Source organism: Mastigoproctus giganteus, chromosome 7 (genome assembly GCF_048544385.1).
Source record: "Mastigoproctus giganteus isolate SK-2022 chromosome 7, ASM4854438v1, whole genome shotgun sequence".
Taxonomy (NCBI): domain Eukaryota; kingdom Metazoa; phylum Arthropoda; class Arachnida; order Uropygi; family Thelyphonidae; genus Mastigoproctus; species Mastigoproctus giganteus.
In genome coordinates, this window is record NC_143581.1 from 33,933,344 (window position 1) to 33,948,034 (window position 14,691).

The following is a 14,691-nucleotide window of genomic DNA, read 5'->3' on the forward strand; positions in this document are numbered from 1 at the left end:
TTCCAGATCAGCTTGTCGGCAGATACTCTGCCAGATAGTGACTGGAGGGAGCCCGAGTAGTGTGTATGTGGGGGGACATTGTCGAGGCCACGTTATATCAAGGATCTGGGTCTATTCTTACCATGTGTGCACCATATCCAAAAATTTCATTATTTCATACAGCTTGCGCCCCCCACCCCACTTTTTCTTACTATTGAATACACCATGAATGGTGAAACTAATAGAGTAAGCTTATCTGCAAAAAGATTTAAACCTCCCAAACACTTCCTAGTTCATTTCACAAATATACATGGTCTCAATTCTAATCTCAATGATGTCCATTTCCAATTGCAGTCTGCCAAACCCCATGTACTTTTTCTGACAGAATCTCAGTTATCGGTTAATTCAACCACTTCTCATCTCAGATGCCCAAATTATTCGCTGTATGATTCCTTTCGCCTCAAAGGTGGTACTTGTGCATATGTCCGTTCTGATATTCCCTGTCAGAGACTTGACAATTTGGAATCTCCTCTCTTTGATCTTCTCTGGCTTAAAATCTCTCTACCTCATTGTGTCAAATTCATCTGTTGTCTCTACCGTTCTCCCAACTCCACTAATCACTTGGAGCTCTTTGACTTTCTCTTTGCAACTTGACTTTCTCCAGTCCAACTTTCCTAACAGTGAGGTAATTTTCCTTGGTGATTTTAATGTTCACAACTCCAGCTGGTCGAGGTGCTGAGGCTTTTGCAATTACTAATGGCCTTTCACAGATTGTTCATTTACCTACAAGAATACTGGACAATCCTAACCATACAGCCAACACGCTTGATCTTTTTTCCACAAACAACCCTTCTAAGTACACCGTCGAAGTGAGTGGTCCTTTAGTCACCTCAGATCACAACTTGGTGATTGTCTTCATCTCATGGCTATTCCCAACCTCGTATTGTTTGGCATTACAAGCATGCAAAATGGGATGACCTGCGAGATTTTTTTCCCTTGGTTGGTTACTGTTTCAAAACTTCTGATGTCAATGTTTGCTCAGATCGTGTCAGTGAAATTATTCTTGTAGGAATGGAATCCTTTATCCCACACTCCACTTTAAAATCTTGTCCTTTATCTAAACCTTTGTTTTCCAATAAATGTGCTAAGGCTGTTCAAGAGAAGAACATTGCATATTGTAATTGGCTTGTTTTCAATTCTTCAGTTTCATTTTCTGCCTACACCAAAGCTCGCAACAATTGTAAAGCAGTTATTAATCAGTCCAAACTAGATTTTGAACAGGCTAAGAGTAGAAAACTTGCTTCTTGCCCTAATGGTAGCCGAGCATTCTGGTTTCTTGCCAAAGCTATTGGCCTCAACTTTTGCCCATTTCTGTACCCACCTCTGTCAAAACCAGATGGTTCTGTTGTCACTTCTGCCAAGGATAAAGCTGACCTGCTAGCATCCCATTTTTCTTCCAACTCATGTATTAATGATCTTGGTAAAACACCTCCCACCATTCCCAACACGCTCCATTCAGTGCCTCCTGTGGTCTTCCGTCAAAAGGATGTCAGAAGGATTTTGACAAATCTTGATGCTAAGAAAGCTCCAGGTTCTGATGGTGTTTCTCCACTTGTTCTCAAAACCTGCGCTCCTGAACTTACTTCTGTTCTTTGCTACCTTTTTTCACTTTCTTATTCCAAAGGTGTTTTTCCTTCTGCTTGGAAATTTGCTCTTATCCAGCCAGTTCCTAAAAAGGGTGACAAATCCCCCCATCCAGTTATCATCCCATTGCAATTACTTCTACTCTTTCTACAGTAATAGAGAAATCGATTAACCAATAGATTCGTTAATTATCTAGAAACCTTTCGTCTGATCAACAATGGCCAGTATGGGTTCCATCAGTGTTGCTCCACTGGTTATATTCTTGCTTATGGTTCCCATTTATGGGGGGGGTAGAGTGTGCAGTCAATATGGCAAATGTAATATATCAATAACCAATGTCATTTAATCTAGCACAGTGGTTCTCAAACTTTTTAATGTGAAGACACCCTAAATCCATTATGAAAAATTCCTGGCACCCCCAGCACTGGGCACATGGGTCCTGGCAGAATATTTTGTAAGGAATGAGGGAGGTTTTTTTTTTTTGAAAAATACATGGGAAAAAAAAAAAAAAAACATTTGGCTTTTGGTACAGGATTTTTAAAATATTTTTATTTAAAATTGGCCTCATACCACATTTTATGCACAATTTCTGTATTTATAAGAATAATAAATTGTATGAAAAAATCTAAATTAAATAAATAATATTCGATGTTTTTAGAACAATAAGTACCGTGAGTTATTACGTAGCACAGAGTGAAACGGAAGGCAGAATAAATAAATGACAAGTTTAATATTAAATTGTTAAATACATACAGTACAAATGGCTTTCGGTTATTATGGCAACCTTCACAGTCAAATTGACAGTTTAGGAACGTAGAACAGAAGGGCGTGTAGTACTAGTCATGTATGGTGAACCGCTTGATGTAATAGTTAACTGTTTGATGTTGAAGCTTGTGGTTGTGACGTATGCGAATGTTGCCAACGTTTGTCACTCATGAGAATGGTTGTTATAATAATAGGGTGGACACGACATCCACTGCTTCTGTTGGCTGAAGTATTAGAGCACGTGATGTGTAACAATAAGTACATTTTCTAATTTATATCCAGGAACTAAAATAATTCAAAATTAAAAAAAAAAAAAAAAATATATATATATATATATATATATTGAAATTTTATTAATTTTAGGAAAAAATGCTTATTACAAAAAAAATATATTCTTAAAAAGAGAACAAAACATAAAACAATTAATGTGAATCATGTGCTTGATGCGATTTACATAGTTCGTTTATATTTGGGCGTATTTTAGACAAACATACTCGCATTTCATTTTCATCTGACTTCAGACTTCCCTCTTTTTAGTTTTGATATTAACAAGTGTAGAAAACCCCAGTTCGCACAGTTACTTTGTAACTGTGCAAACTGGGGTTTTCTATGCTTTTGCACCAAAACTTGAAGTGCTCTGGCTCCTATGTTGGGATATTCCTTCTTAATTTATATCCAAAAGGATTCAAGTGAAATTCCAGAGTATTTTAATCGCAACATATGGTCATTGCGAATTTGTATTTATTCCCCTTCTTCTTTAAGGTTTAACTCCATTTTATTAATGTCAATTCAACAAACAGATTTTGTATCCATTCAAAACTGTTGATAGATATATCAGGAAAATAATGACAATTCTTTTCTTCTAGTGATGACGACCTTTTGTAGCGGTGGCCACGATGTAAGCCAATGCTAAATTTGATGTCGCGGCACCCCTATAAAGAGTAAGCTGAACCCACTTTGAGAACCACTGATCTAGCGTATATGAGAGGATAACTAAAGTAATTGGTCAAAATAATAGACATTCACACATTTATGTGACCTTAATATAATGGGGTAAAAGTTATTTTTATGCCATTAGTCAATCTTAGTCATTCTCTCTTAATCTTATTTTCACTCATGCACTTCAACATTCATCTAGTAATGCACACAGTCATTTATTGATCCACACGTTCATTTGTTCACTCACTCAACTCAGTTTCCCATTCACCACAGTGCTCAGCCATTCTCATTCAGATATATTCAGTCATTCACATTTCCCAGAACATTTAGTCTCACATTCACCACAACCGCTCGGGGCTTCCGGTGCCTCCATAGCCAGGTGGGCAGGAGCAGCAGTGCGTAGCACACACGCTTCTTGATTAGACCAGGGTTCAAGTCTGTGACCACCAAATACGGAGGATGCGGAAAGGTCAGGGAATGACCGCATATCCCTGAATGAGCAATATGGCCTTAGTTGCTACTGCTCCTAAAAACCAAATAACAAACAACAAACAGCTCGGGCTTCCACATCTACCTCACTAGTTACTCACTTTCACCAGAATATTCAGCCACTCACCTTCACCACAACGATCAATCTTTCAAATCATTTATTTTTGTGCCACACTGGGAAATATTGGTTTTATGTCTTATTTGCAAGCTACTTAATTTTATATGGGCGTACCCCACAGTAAAACAGGTTAGGTTCTCTGCGTCTTTGTCATAAAGTGGAAATCGTCCTAAAGTGGATCACTACTTTTTTTCACTCGCGAATGCATGTGATACTCGAAAGTTGCACAAAATTAAGCGTTAACACTGCGATTAAATATTACTGCAAAAACTTACAAAATTGCAAAACTCCCTCCACTCTACCTTCGCATAAAGGCTTATGACCTTCAAACATAAAATGTAAACTTTGTTTGGCAGCATTAAAGGGATTAAAAAATTAGTAAGAGTAAAAGATAGGAAAATATAAAAAGTAGGAGGTTGCAGATATGATTAGCGGGATTGATCATTTTAAAACTTTTATTTTGACAAAATAAATGATAAAAACACTTCTACATGACCTGAATACATTCACTTTGCTTGTACACACTGTGTAAAATATAAATTTATTGAAGCAAATCTTGAGTGAATGGCACAAATTCTACATCATCTGGATCTTCATCTACAGCTAACTGCTTCCTTGCAGACGATTTGGATGGACTTTTTGTAGGCCTATCTGATGCTGAAGGACTTACAGTTGATGTTGAAGACTGATCTAAGATTTGAGCGGATGCTGGTCTTTTATGAAAGCAGGAATCCAATGAAGTTTTAATTGTGGCTCTTTTCTTTTCTCTGTAGATTTCTCTATAACAGGCATAGTGATCTAAAATACCAGCATTTACTTTGGAACTTCTTTCAAAATTGGGATCTGCCTTTTCAAAAATGGACATAGCTCCTTCTAAAAGCCTGAATGCTTTTGAAAGTTTCTTGCAAGTTAGTTCTTTAGGAATGGGATTCGATACATCCTCAGGATGAGAATCCTTCATTCCTCCTAAGCTCTTCAAGTTCTAGAAGATCTTCATTACTTAGGGACTCTGAATGTGACCCAAGCAGTTCAGTAATATCTTTAGGCTCCACTTCTAGCTCTAACTGCCCATCTGCAATATTTGTAGTAGCCTCCTCAACATGATTTTCAAATCCTTCAAAATCATTGGTAGTAAACTGGGGACGCAACTTTTTCCAAACACCTTTAAGTGACTGTTTCACTTCATCCCATATGCATCCCTAATAGTCTTAATGCCATCCAAGATTGTGAAGCCTTTCCAGAATTCTTTTACTACATTTGCTCTAGGCATACTTTCAGATTCACTGTCTATTGCAGCTACAGCCTTAGCAAATGTTCTTAGGTAATATGAGTTAAATTCAGCAATAACAACGTGGCCCATTGGTTGAAGCAATGAAGTAATATTTGCAGGGGGAAAAATTACTTGAATGTTTGGGTTAAGGTCATCTAATGATTTAAGGTGGCCAAAAGAAGTAAAATTTTGAAGGGAATTTTATTTTCTGTACAGTATTCCTTAACTGCAGGCACAGAGTGATTTGAAAACTACTCTTCAAAACGGCGCCTCCGTAGCCAAGTGGGAAGGAGCAGCAGTGCGTAGCACACGCTTCTTGATTAGACCGGGGTTCGAGCCCGTCACCACCAAATACGGAGGATGTGGAAAGGTCAGGGAATGACCACCGCACATCCCAGAGCAATATGGCCTTAGTTGCTAATGCTCCTAAAAACCAAATAAACAAACAATACTCTTCAAAAAGTGATGCAGTAACTCATGCGTTATAATGAATTTGATTTCCAATAAACAGGAAGACACTGGATTTTTGCATAATTCTTTAAAGCTCTTGGGTTTTATGAATGATAAATTAGCATAGGCTTCAATTTAAAATCACTTGCAGTATCGGAACTTAACAAAAAGGTAACCTATCCTTCGCTACTTTAAATCCCAACATTGACTTCTCTTCCTTTGCTATAAATGTTCTTGAATGCATTTTTTCCCCAGTAGAAGTCACTTTTGTCAACATTAAAAAATCTCATTCATCATGGCTAGCTCATCAGGAAAATTAGCTGCAGCTTCCGTAACTGCACTTGCTGCTTCACCTTGAACTTTAATGTTATCGAGGTTGCTCCTGTGCTTAAATCTATTAAACCAGCCTCTACTGCCAGCAAATTCAGGATCCTTAGCTGCCTCCCCTCTCCTGGCTTTCATGTCAGCAAAGAGAGTTAGGGCTTTATTCTGGATAATTGCTTGACTTAAGGGAACATAGTGGCTAGTTTGATCATTTATCCACACCATTAAAAGTTTTCCATATCAGCAATAATATTGTAATATTTACGAATTATTGTTGTACTGACTAGACTAGTACTTCTCGCTTCACTTAGAATTTTCTCTGTTTTTATGAACAATAATAACTATAGGGCAAGGTAAGTTTAGCCTACTGACTGTTTGATATACTATCATCACTCAACTGAATAATTTTACTCTTGGTATCTAATGTGAGACTGATGGCTCTTTTTTTTTTTCCCTTTTATTAACTTTTACTATTATCTGCCATTATTAATGTATAATTATTATATTACATAAATATATATATACATATATTATAAGGTGTAAAAGTTTGTACAGTAATCAACGCAGATAAACAGCACGCAATGGTGGCGAATTGCAAACTTAGTCCGCCACGTGGAGTGCACATCAGTTGATTTCTCTTTCCTGTGTTATAGATGCCATTAGTGCAGATCAGGTGTCTCAGGAAAGGCATACGGTATAATTAAAAAGTGTTGTAAATACAGATTGTCGTAAAGCAGGATATGCCTGTACAATATTTTGAAAGTTTGAAATTGAAAATATATTTTTAAAATGACAGTAATAAATAAATTAAAAATCCAAAATTATGAATTCATCTTGCATCTGGCAACTTTTTTTTTTTTTTTTCCAGATGTATGACTATTCTCTGGATATGTGGAGTTTGGGTTGTATGTTGGCAAGCATGATCTTTCGGAAAGAGCCTTTTTTTCATGGCCATGATAATTATGATCAGGTTAGTATAGCTTATTACATTTTCTCTCTATCCCTTCCCTCCAATTGAAACTAATTTTTTTGTTTACTTTTATACTTTTGTTTTATTGTTGTTTTTTAAAATTTTCACTTAGGTTATTAACATCTTTGAGTATAGGGAGTTAATGAAAAAATGTCAAACATTTTTGTTCACTGTTATGAGTTGCTGCTATATAAATATTTGTTTATATGAGTATACATTCTTTCCCCCCCCCATAAATGAATATTTTTGATCTTATACATCTAATGCTGCTTGTGTGGCCTTGACACTTGTCAACAAGTCTCGTGATACTTTTCCACATCGCTTTGCTGTGAACAGCAACCTGTTTGCCAGTAGGATTTGTTGTTTACACTCATTTCACACAAAATCTCATTTTAATTTTAACTTAACATCTGACTTACTCTGTACAATATGAGCTCTGAATACAATTCTGTTAGCAAAATGAAGAAATTTAAAATTTTATTTTTTAATGGCACTGGAGCTTGTTGCTTATATCCTTATTGTGCATTTATAGATAAAAGTGCATGTTCACTTACAGTTTGCATGTTGTGTGAGCCAAAATCTCTCAGGGGAAAAGTTCTCTGCCTGAGATTGGTTAACTGTATCCTTGATTGAAGAGGGCTTTAAGAATTCCTCCAGTCATCAACAGGAACTGAACCTAGACTTCTTGAAATGAGTGGCAGATAGCAATGTATCATGCTCACTAAGCTACTACAGAAGGACAGTAACAAAGAAAGTAAAGGGAATCATTAAACTGTGGCACGAAAACTTAACCCAATTGCATAGCTGCGAAGTCTGGATTAACAGTGGAGAATCTATCTTTTTGACTCTGTCTTCTCCATCTCACTGTCAAACTGCAGTTGATTCCATAGTTGCCCTTTTTTTTATTATTATTATGATTTTTTTTTTATTTTGCAAAAACACCATTGTTCTCTCCCCTTATTTTGCAAAAAACTGTGTTAAACTTGGAATTTTTTTCTTAATTTCATTGAAAAATACAACCGTGGTAAATATCTGTGAATAGTTTGCCCTAATTGTACAGTAATCCATATATTTCTAGAAGAATAAGAGAAATTTACCTCAATATGATATGTAAAACACTTCTTATGATACTTTCCAGAAATTAAAACAAACATAATATTAAAGCAAAATTGATTAAAAATATCAGTTAAACACAGTTTAAAAAATTTCCATGGTAAATAATTTAATTTTTTTTTTATTAATTTTGGCTGAATTAAAACAAATCACTCATGTGATTCCAAAATGAAAAATTCAAAGCACATAAATTGCACAGTCACTTTGTTCTTGTGGCCAAATTTCCACTAGTTAGGATTGCTTTCAGGCAAAGAACAAGAAGAAACAAAAGGTGATGTGTGAAATTTAATAGAAAAGTTGAAATGTGACGAACAATTCTGAACCACTGTTGTTACGTCAAGAAATCTTTGTGAGTAAAGTGTAAGAAACAGTGACCACATAAGAAATAAGCTGAATATTTCGGATTTCAGCATGTTCAAAGACACAACTGAAGAGTCAAAGAAGATGAAATCTTGAATTTTGAACTCTTCAGTTGTCTTCAAACATGCTGAAATCTACAAGAAATATGTGAATAATTTTCAATTTTGGATATTCGTATTTTTTGAAATATATGAAAAATATGAATATATTTTTCCTAGAAATATGTGAATATTGATGTAGATCATGTTGAACTTCATGACTTACTTGATTGGTGGAGAAACCATGGAGAGGAATTAAAGTGTCTATCGAGAATTCATATACTTTGTGTACCTGCCACCAGCACAAGCAGTGAAAGAAATTCTAGTGCAACCAGGCTCGTTGTGCAGGAGCATCAAACCCCTAAGTAGTGAAAGTGTTGATTCTGTTTTGTTTTTACACAGCAGTATTGAACAAAATGCACTCAAAGGATGTTCATCTTGAAAGTACATCGAATGCAGTGAGTTGAGAATTTATTTAACCCTTCATTGATTCGTCTTTTAAATGTCTACAACTCCATGTTTATTTTTAAATAATTTTTTAGGAATTTTTTTGTAGTTTTTCCGCCCTCTGAAATACACTCATCTAAAAGCACTGCAGAATACATTTATGTAAATTTAATAATCTATTCTTTAGCAATAAGCATATACATTACAATTACAGATAATTAATCCACTTGATATTTTTCAACAGTCCTTTGGTCATGTGCAATTGGAATTGTTATTACTTTTAAAAACAAACATCAGGGAAGTTATAAATAACTTGATTAATCACATGGCACAGCTGTGATGTAGGAAAAATCCTAATGACATTGGCAGTTTATATGGAAAGGTACACTGCCCGATAGCCAAGTTAAGAGGTGTGAATGGTCTCGGTAGGCCTTGTCTTCATGTTTTAGCACAACCCAGCCAATGTCTGAGTATGGATATTGGGTAGGAGCTACTGTTCCTACCTGTACCTTTGGGTACAGGTACTGTTTTACCTGTACCTTTGGGTACAGGTAAAATCCTAAAATTTTGGCCCATGAAGCCCTCTAGTCAGCAGGCTTTTGGCTTTAATTATTAGAGCACCTTGAATTCAGGGGAAGGTTCCTATAGATCGGAGAGTGCAAATGTCTCTACTGTTCAGTGGGGGTGGAATCAAAGGTGAATGAATAATTATAGACCTTTATGCTTGACGTCTGTTCCAGGGAACTTAATGGAGTCTGGTTAAGGAAGTACTATAGGATCATCTTGGCAGGAATGGACTTATAAGGAAATCACATCATGGATTTGTTAAGTGGAAGTCTTATGACCAATCTGATTAGCTGCTGTGATACAGCAACAAAGTAATTGGATGCAAAAATAATTTTAACATCATATACTTAGATTTGAGTAAAGCTTTTGACACTTCCACATGAACAGTGCTATACAAATTATAGCAATGTGGCATTAGGGGGAAGGTACTGCTGTGAATAAGGGTTTAGAGAACGTTGAGGGTTCTGTATAGTAGAGGCTGTTGTTGCCAGCTTCATACTATTCCTTCAGTAGCTTATTCAGTTTTTCTCTGTAGTTTAATGGTTTCCTCTAGTGACAAATGTATACCGGCTTTTCTGTAATCAACTGGATAGAACGCTCCACAAGATAACTGCTTTGAAGGAGGGTGCAGGAGCACCCTCCTTCAAAGCTATTATCTTTTCAGAAAAAAACTACAGGGAACTCCTGATATGCCCATATAAGGAACTGATTAACATCTAGCAGTCAGGTGGGGGGATTCTTCTTCAAGGCAGCTTCTAAATTCCTGGAAATGATTCTTGACACCAGCCCTGGACAAGCTTTTTTGTTGGGCAAGAGAAATCTGATCACGTCAGGATATCCTCCCCATGTATTTTCATAGAAGTCACAAACTGCTTATTTTCAAAGGAAGTATTGCCCATGCATTATCTGAATGGGTGGAGGGGGGTAGGAATTCGCTAAACCTTCAACTATAAACATGGTGACACTGAACTCAGCTGAGAGGTCAGGGCTTGTGAAGACCATTAGCATTAACAGTGGCAAATGATGAAAGAAAGAAAGATACCTCCCCATTCCACCTATTCATTCCCTCTTCCATTTCAAATAATCAAAAGTGCTTTTCTGTACCTTTTCTGTACTTTTGCTTTCCTTTTCTAGAAGACAAGAAATGAAAGACCTTTCTGCTTCACTTTCAAAAACTGCTAAACTAGTTTTTCCGCCAATTATTATATCCCAAATTATATAGCAAGAAATTGTCATATATTTTCTATTGTATTCCCCTGAGGACATTGATCAGAATATTCGGAGAAAAGAAGTCATAAATGTCTTGCGAGGAGCAATAGATGAAAGAATTACACCATCCAAACAATTTCTATCTTCTTTGTCTTGCATATTAGAATTGGTTCTAAACGGACCAGGATAAGCAGTATGTTCCTTAAATCAAGTTTACTTCTGATTTAAGGAAGGAAACTTGTAAGACATCTTTAATGTTAAATTTACTCTGCAGTTCTTACTGTAGTGCCCAAATTATATAGCAAGAAATTGCATATGTTTTCTATTGTATTCCCCCTGAGGACATTGGCCAGAGATTTGGAGGAATCATTAAAAAGTTCTAGTTGGTTAGACATACTCTGTCTAGAGATATAAATGCTTACTGCTCTTTTCTGGTGTTTTCTTATATTTCCATCCTAAGCACTTTTCTCAAATTTCTGTTCTCTTTCATTTCGGCTCAAGATCTTTAACTCCATTAACATTTGTTGGAGTTCACTGCTGGAAGATAGGAAAAACAACCTTTTCTCTTTTTCATGCTGTATTGGGACTGTACTGGCAAGTTATAAAGGTTTCCACTTCATTACACAGTTGAAGGCACTGAGGAATGTTTTAGAGGTCTCTCCTGAATATTTCCACATGCATCAACCCATTTGTGCTCATTATAAAGTGATGGAAAATAAGATGCTCAACAAAATCCACATCTTTCTCCATTAGAAGAGTCTGTAATTACAGAAAAAAACAATTTTATAAGTTGGAATTTTAGAATTTTTTTTTAGACATATGATGTAGAGCTTCCTTCAAAACATGGGCGCCTCCGTAGCCAGGTGGGCAGGAGCAGCAGTGCGTAGCACATGCTTCTTGATTAGACCGGGGTTCGAGCCCGTGTCCACCAAATACAGAGGATGCGGAAAGGTCAGGAAATGACCACCGCATATCCCCAGAGCAATATGGCCTTAGTTGGTAATGCTCCTAAAAAAAAAAAAAAAAAAAAAACTTCAAAACAAGAATTTGTGTTCAACAGTTCTGGCAAATTATTGAAGAAGCCTCCGACCTTCCCTTGCAAATGTGATTTTAGAACCACTCTTAGTTCATATGTCCGAAGTGTTCTCTTTTGTAATTTTTGTGCATCTGTGATGAAGATATTAACAGTGTGATTACTTTCACCAGAAAATTTCCTAGCAGCTAACCCCAGTTGAACAGATGTGTTTAGAATGAAATGTTGAAGGAACATAATTGCCATCTCCATTGGTATTGTTAGAGCTTGTATCCATTTTTAAAATATATAGGAAAACAAAGGAATTTAAAAAAAAAACTGAATAAAAATTTTTGAAATCAAAAGTAAAAACTGCTTTTCATAAGAAGGTGGGGACACAACAGGATTGAACTAATTACTAAGAGACTGGATTAAAGACATGAAAAATTAACTGGTCCTAACAATTGCACCTCCTTTCTGGATCTAATATTAAAAAGTATTTCTTTAGACTTAAAAATAATACCTGTTCTTAGTACTAGGGTTCCCTTTTACATATCACTGACAAAAGTGACATATCACTTTTGTCAGTTGTTGACTCTTTCTACGTGTATAATAACTGTCAACTCAGATAACATTTTGAATAAAAAAAGGTTAAAACATTTGTATTTAAGTGAATTTTGCATATAAGAAATACACTTCTGATGAAACAATATTTGATATTTAACAATTGGACTGGTTAAATTAAAACTGGTGGGAAAACAATTTGGGGATTCCTTGGTTATTTGAATTCATAACCTCAAAATGATAGTTTAACAAAAAAAAAAAAAAAATTTATGACCTGCAAGTAAGAACTGAATATCTAATGATTTTTAAGCACCATTTTGAGTTTTTGAAGCATTTCGTACAGTTTCTGGAAACAATTGTGCCCTTAGTCATGTAATGTTTGAAAAAAGGGAAGGAAATTATTTCTCTCTCAAAACATTACTCCACTTTTTAAACAGATTTTGTAGTCCTTAATTGCAGACTATATATAAATAGTTATGAAATTTGACCTTTTTTAAATTTAGCATATTTTTCTGTCATTCTACAATGCAGTATATGAGAAGTGTTTTCATAATATGCTGTTAATTAGGATTTTGAAATGACCTTACCTGATGAGCAAATTTTTTTTAAATAGTAGATGCACACATTGAAGGCTTACAGCACTTCTGAAGCCTTTGAAGATTATCTTGTGACGGTTAAGTTTGGCCACTTCTGCTATAGGCAATAATAGAGATAAGTCACTGTTAGTTGACATGAGACTTCTCCATTGAAAAATTACTTATAATCGTGTGTGTGTTTTACCCTTTTACCATCTGATGGTTTTTTATAATTTTGTTTCTATTTTCTGGCTTCTTATTGTTTTATTATTTTATTCTCAACAAAAATGTAGACATCAGTAATTTCTACATTTTTGTAAAAGTATACCTACGTTAAGCTGCTCGATTAATATGTTGCTTTATAGTTCATTATCATCTGTCATTTCATATAAGCTATTACCAGTTTGAGGGAATTCTGTATAAATATTAAGCTAACCTATGGAATATTCACAATTTCTAAGAATGCCAGATGATTAACAACAGAATATACAATGCAAAAATGATATTGATATATTGTTAGCTTCTGCTTTAAAGTCAGAGTTTTAGAAAAAATGCATATTACTAATCCATGTGATATCCAAATGCAGCAAATAAAATTTTATTTGAATACTTAACAAAATCTGGCTCACTCCTACAAAAGAAATGGAGTTACATAAATGACTCATTTTAAATCCCTATCAAGGTAAAGTAAAATCAGATAGGATAAAAAGTTGACAGGAATTTCAAGGTTTGAATTCCATTGTAAGAAAGTTTTCAATAGAGTTATCTCTGAAGAAAGAAGTAGTCTGTATCTGCAAAAATTCAGTGGTGAACAAGTTCCAAAGCTTGGTCAACTTGTTTCAGGAGTGAGGTGAAAAACTGAATCATGCAGTCACCTAAAAATGTGTGTCGGTTTGTTCCATGAGCTTAATTTTCATCTTGATGTATCACATTCAGTATCTGAAAAAATTCGAACAATGAATGATTTCTAAAGCTTGATCAGCTTGTTCAGGCTTGAGTTGAAAGGCTGGATCATACAATCACTTAAAAATATGTCAGCTTTTTCCACAAGCTTAAATGTCATCTTGACACATCACTGGCAACAAAAAAAGTACTTATGCATTTAAAGTATAAAGCATGACATTCCTTCTTGCAAACTGGATAATTATAATATCCAAAATGCACAACATTGTTAAGCAACATTTGTTAAACATAAATTACATTATCCATTTTCACATTGCTTGATATCTAGTGTTTTCAGTGAATTACAGGTAGTTGCCTGTTTTGTGAGAATGCATTTTGTGATCAAGTATCATATCACTGATGTTTATTTATATGAAAGTACAGCCTCTAAAACTATCTGCTTGATAAATCTGTTGTACATGTAGAAAAGCATGTTTTCGGTTGAAAATAGTAATTTTTGTGCAAACATTTATAAACCCTTTTTTATTTTAATATTTTAGCTTGTTCGTATTGCCAAAGTCCTTGGTACAGAAGAGCTTCTTGAACACTTGGATAAATATCAGATTGAATTAGATCCTCGATTTAATGATATTTTAGGCAGGTGAGCAGTGTAATTTTTTGCATGTTATTTCATTGTCTATTTGCAGTGATAATAGTTTTGATCTGTTTTAATATCTTTCCTACTAACCTCCATGAGTTTGCATTTAACAGGAGGAGGGGAGAAGCCACCTTATCCAAATCAATAGCAATAAACTTTAGTCTTGATAACCTTGGAATAAGATAGTGCCAGATCACTGAATTTATTTGGACCACAGGAACCTTTGACAGTGAGAAGTAAACTAGCTTCTTTACAGTTGAATAAGGTTTTAAGTTTTTTTTTCTACTTATTTTTATTTTACATTTAAGAAAATAATGA

The 14,691-nt window shown here is 35.1% G+C and overlaps 1 protein-coding gene across 5 annotated transcripts in view; it reads left to right on the plus strand.

Annotated features, from left to right (window-relative positions):
- Positions 1-14,691, plus strand: part of LOC150082806 (casein kinase II subunit alpha) — a 193,364-nt gene that overhangs the window by 113,873 nt on the left and 64,800 nt on the right. For all 5 annotated transcript variants that reach the window (XR_016547143.1, XR_016547144.1, XM_090376828.1 and 2 more), the window contains exons 11-12: positions 6,847-6,948; positions 14,276-14,376. Coding sequence is in view for 3 of the 5 variants with exons in the window: in XM_090376828.1 (XP_090232954.1) it covers positions 6,847-6,948; positions 14,276-14,376 (203 nt within the window). In the remaining 2 variants the exon portion in view is untranslated. The remainder of the gene's footprint in view (positions 1-6,846; positions 6,949-14,275; positions 14,377-14,691) is intronic.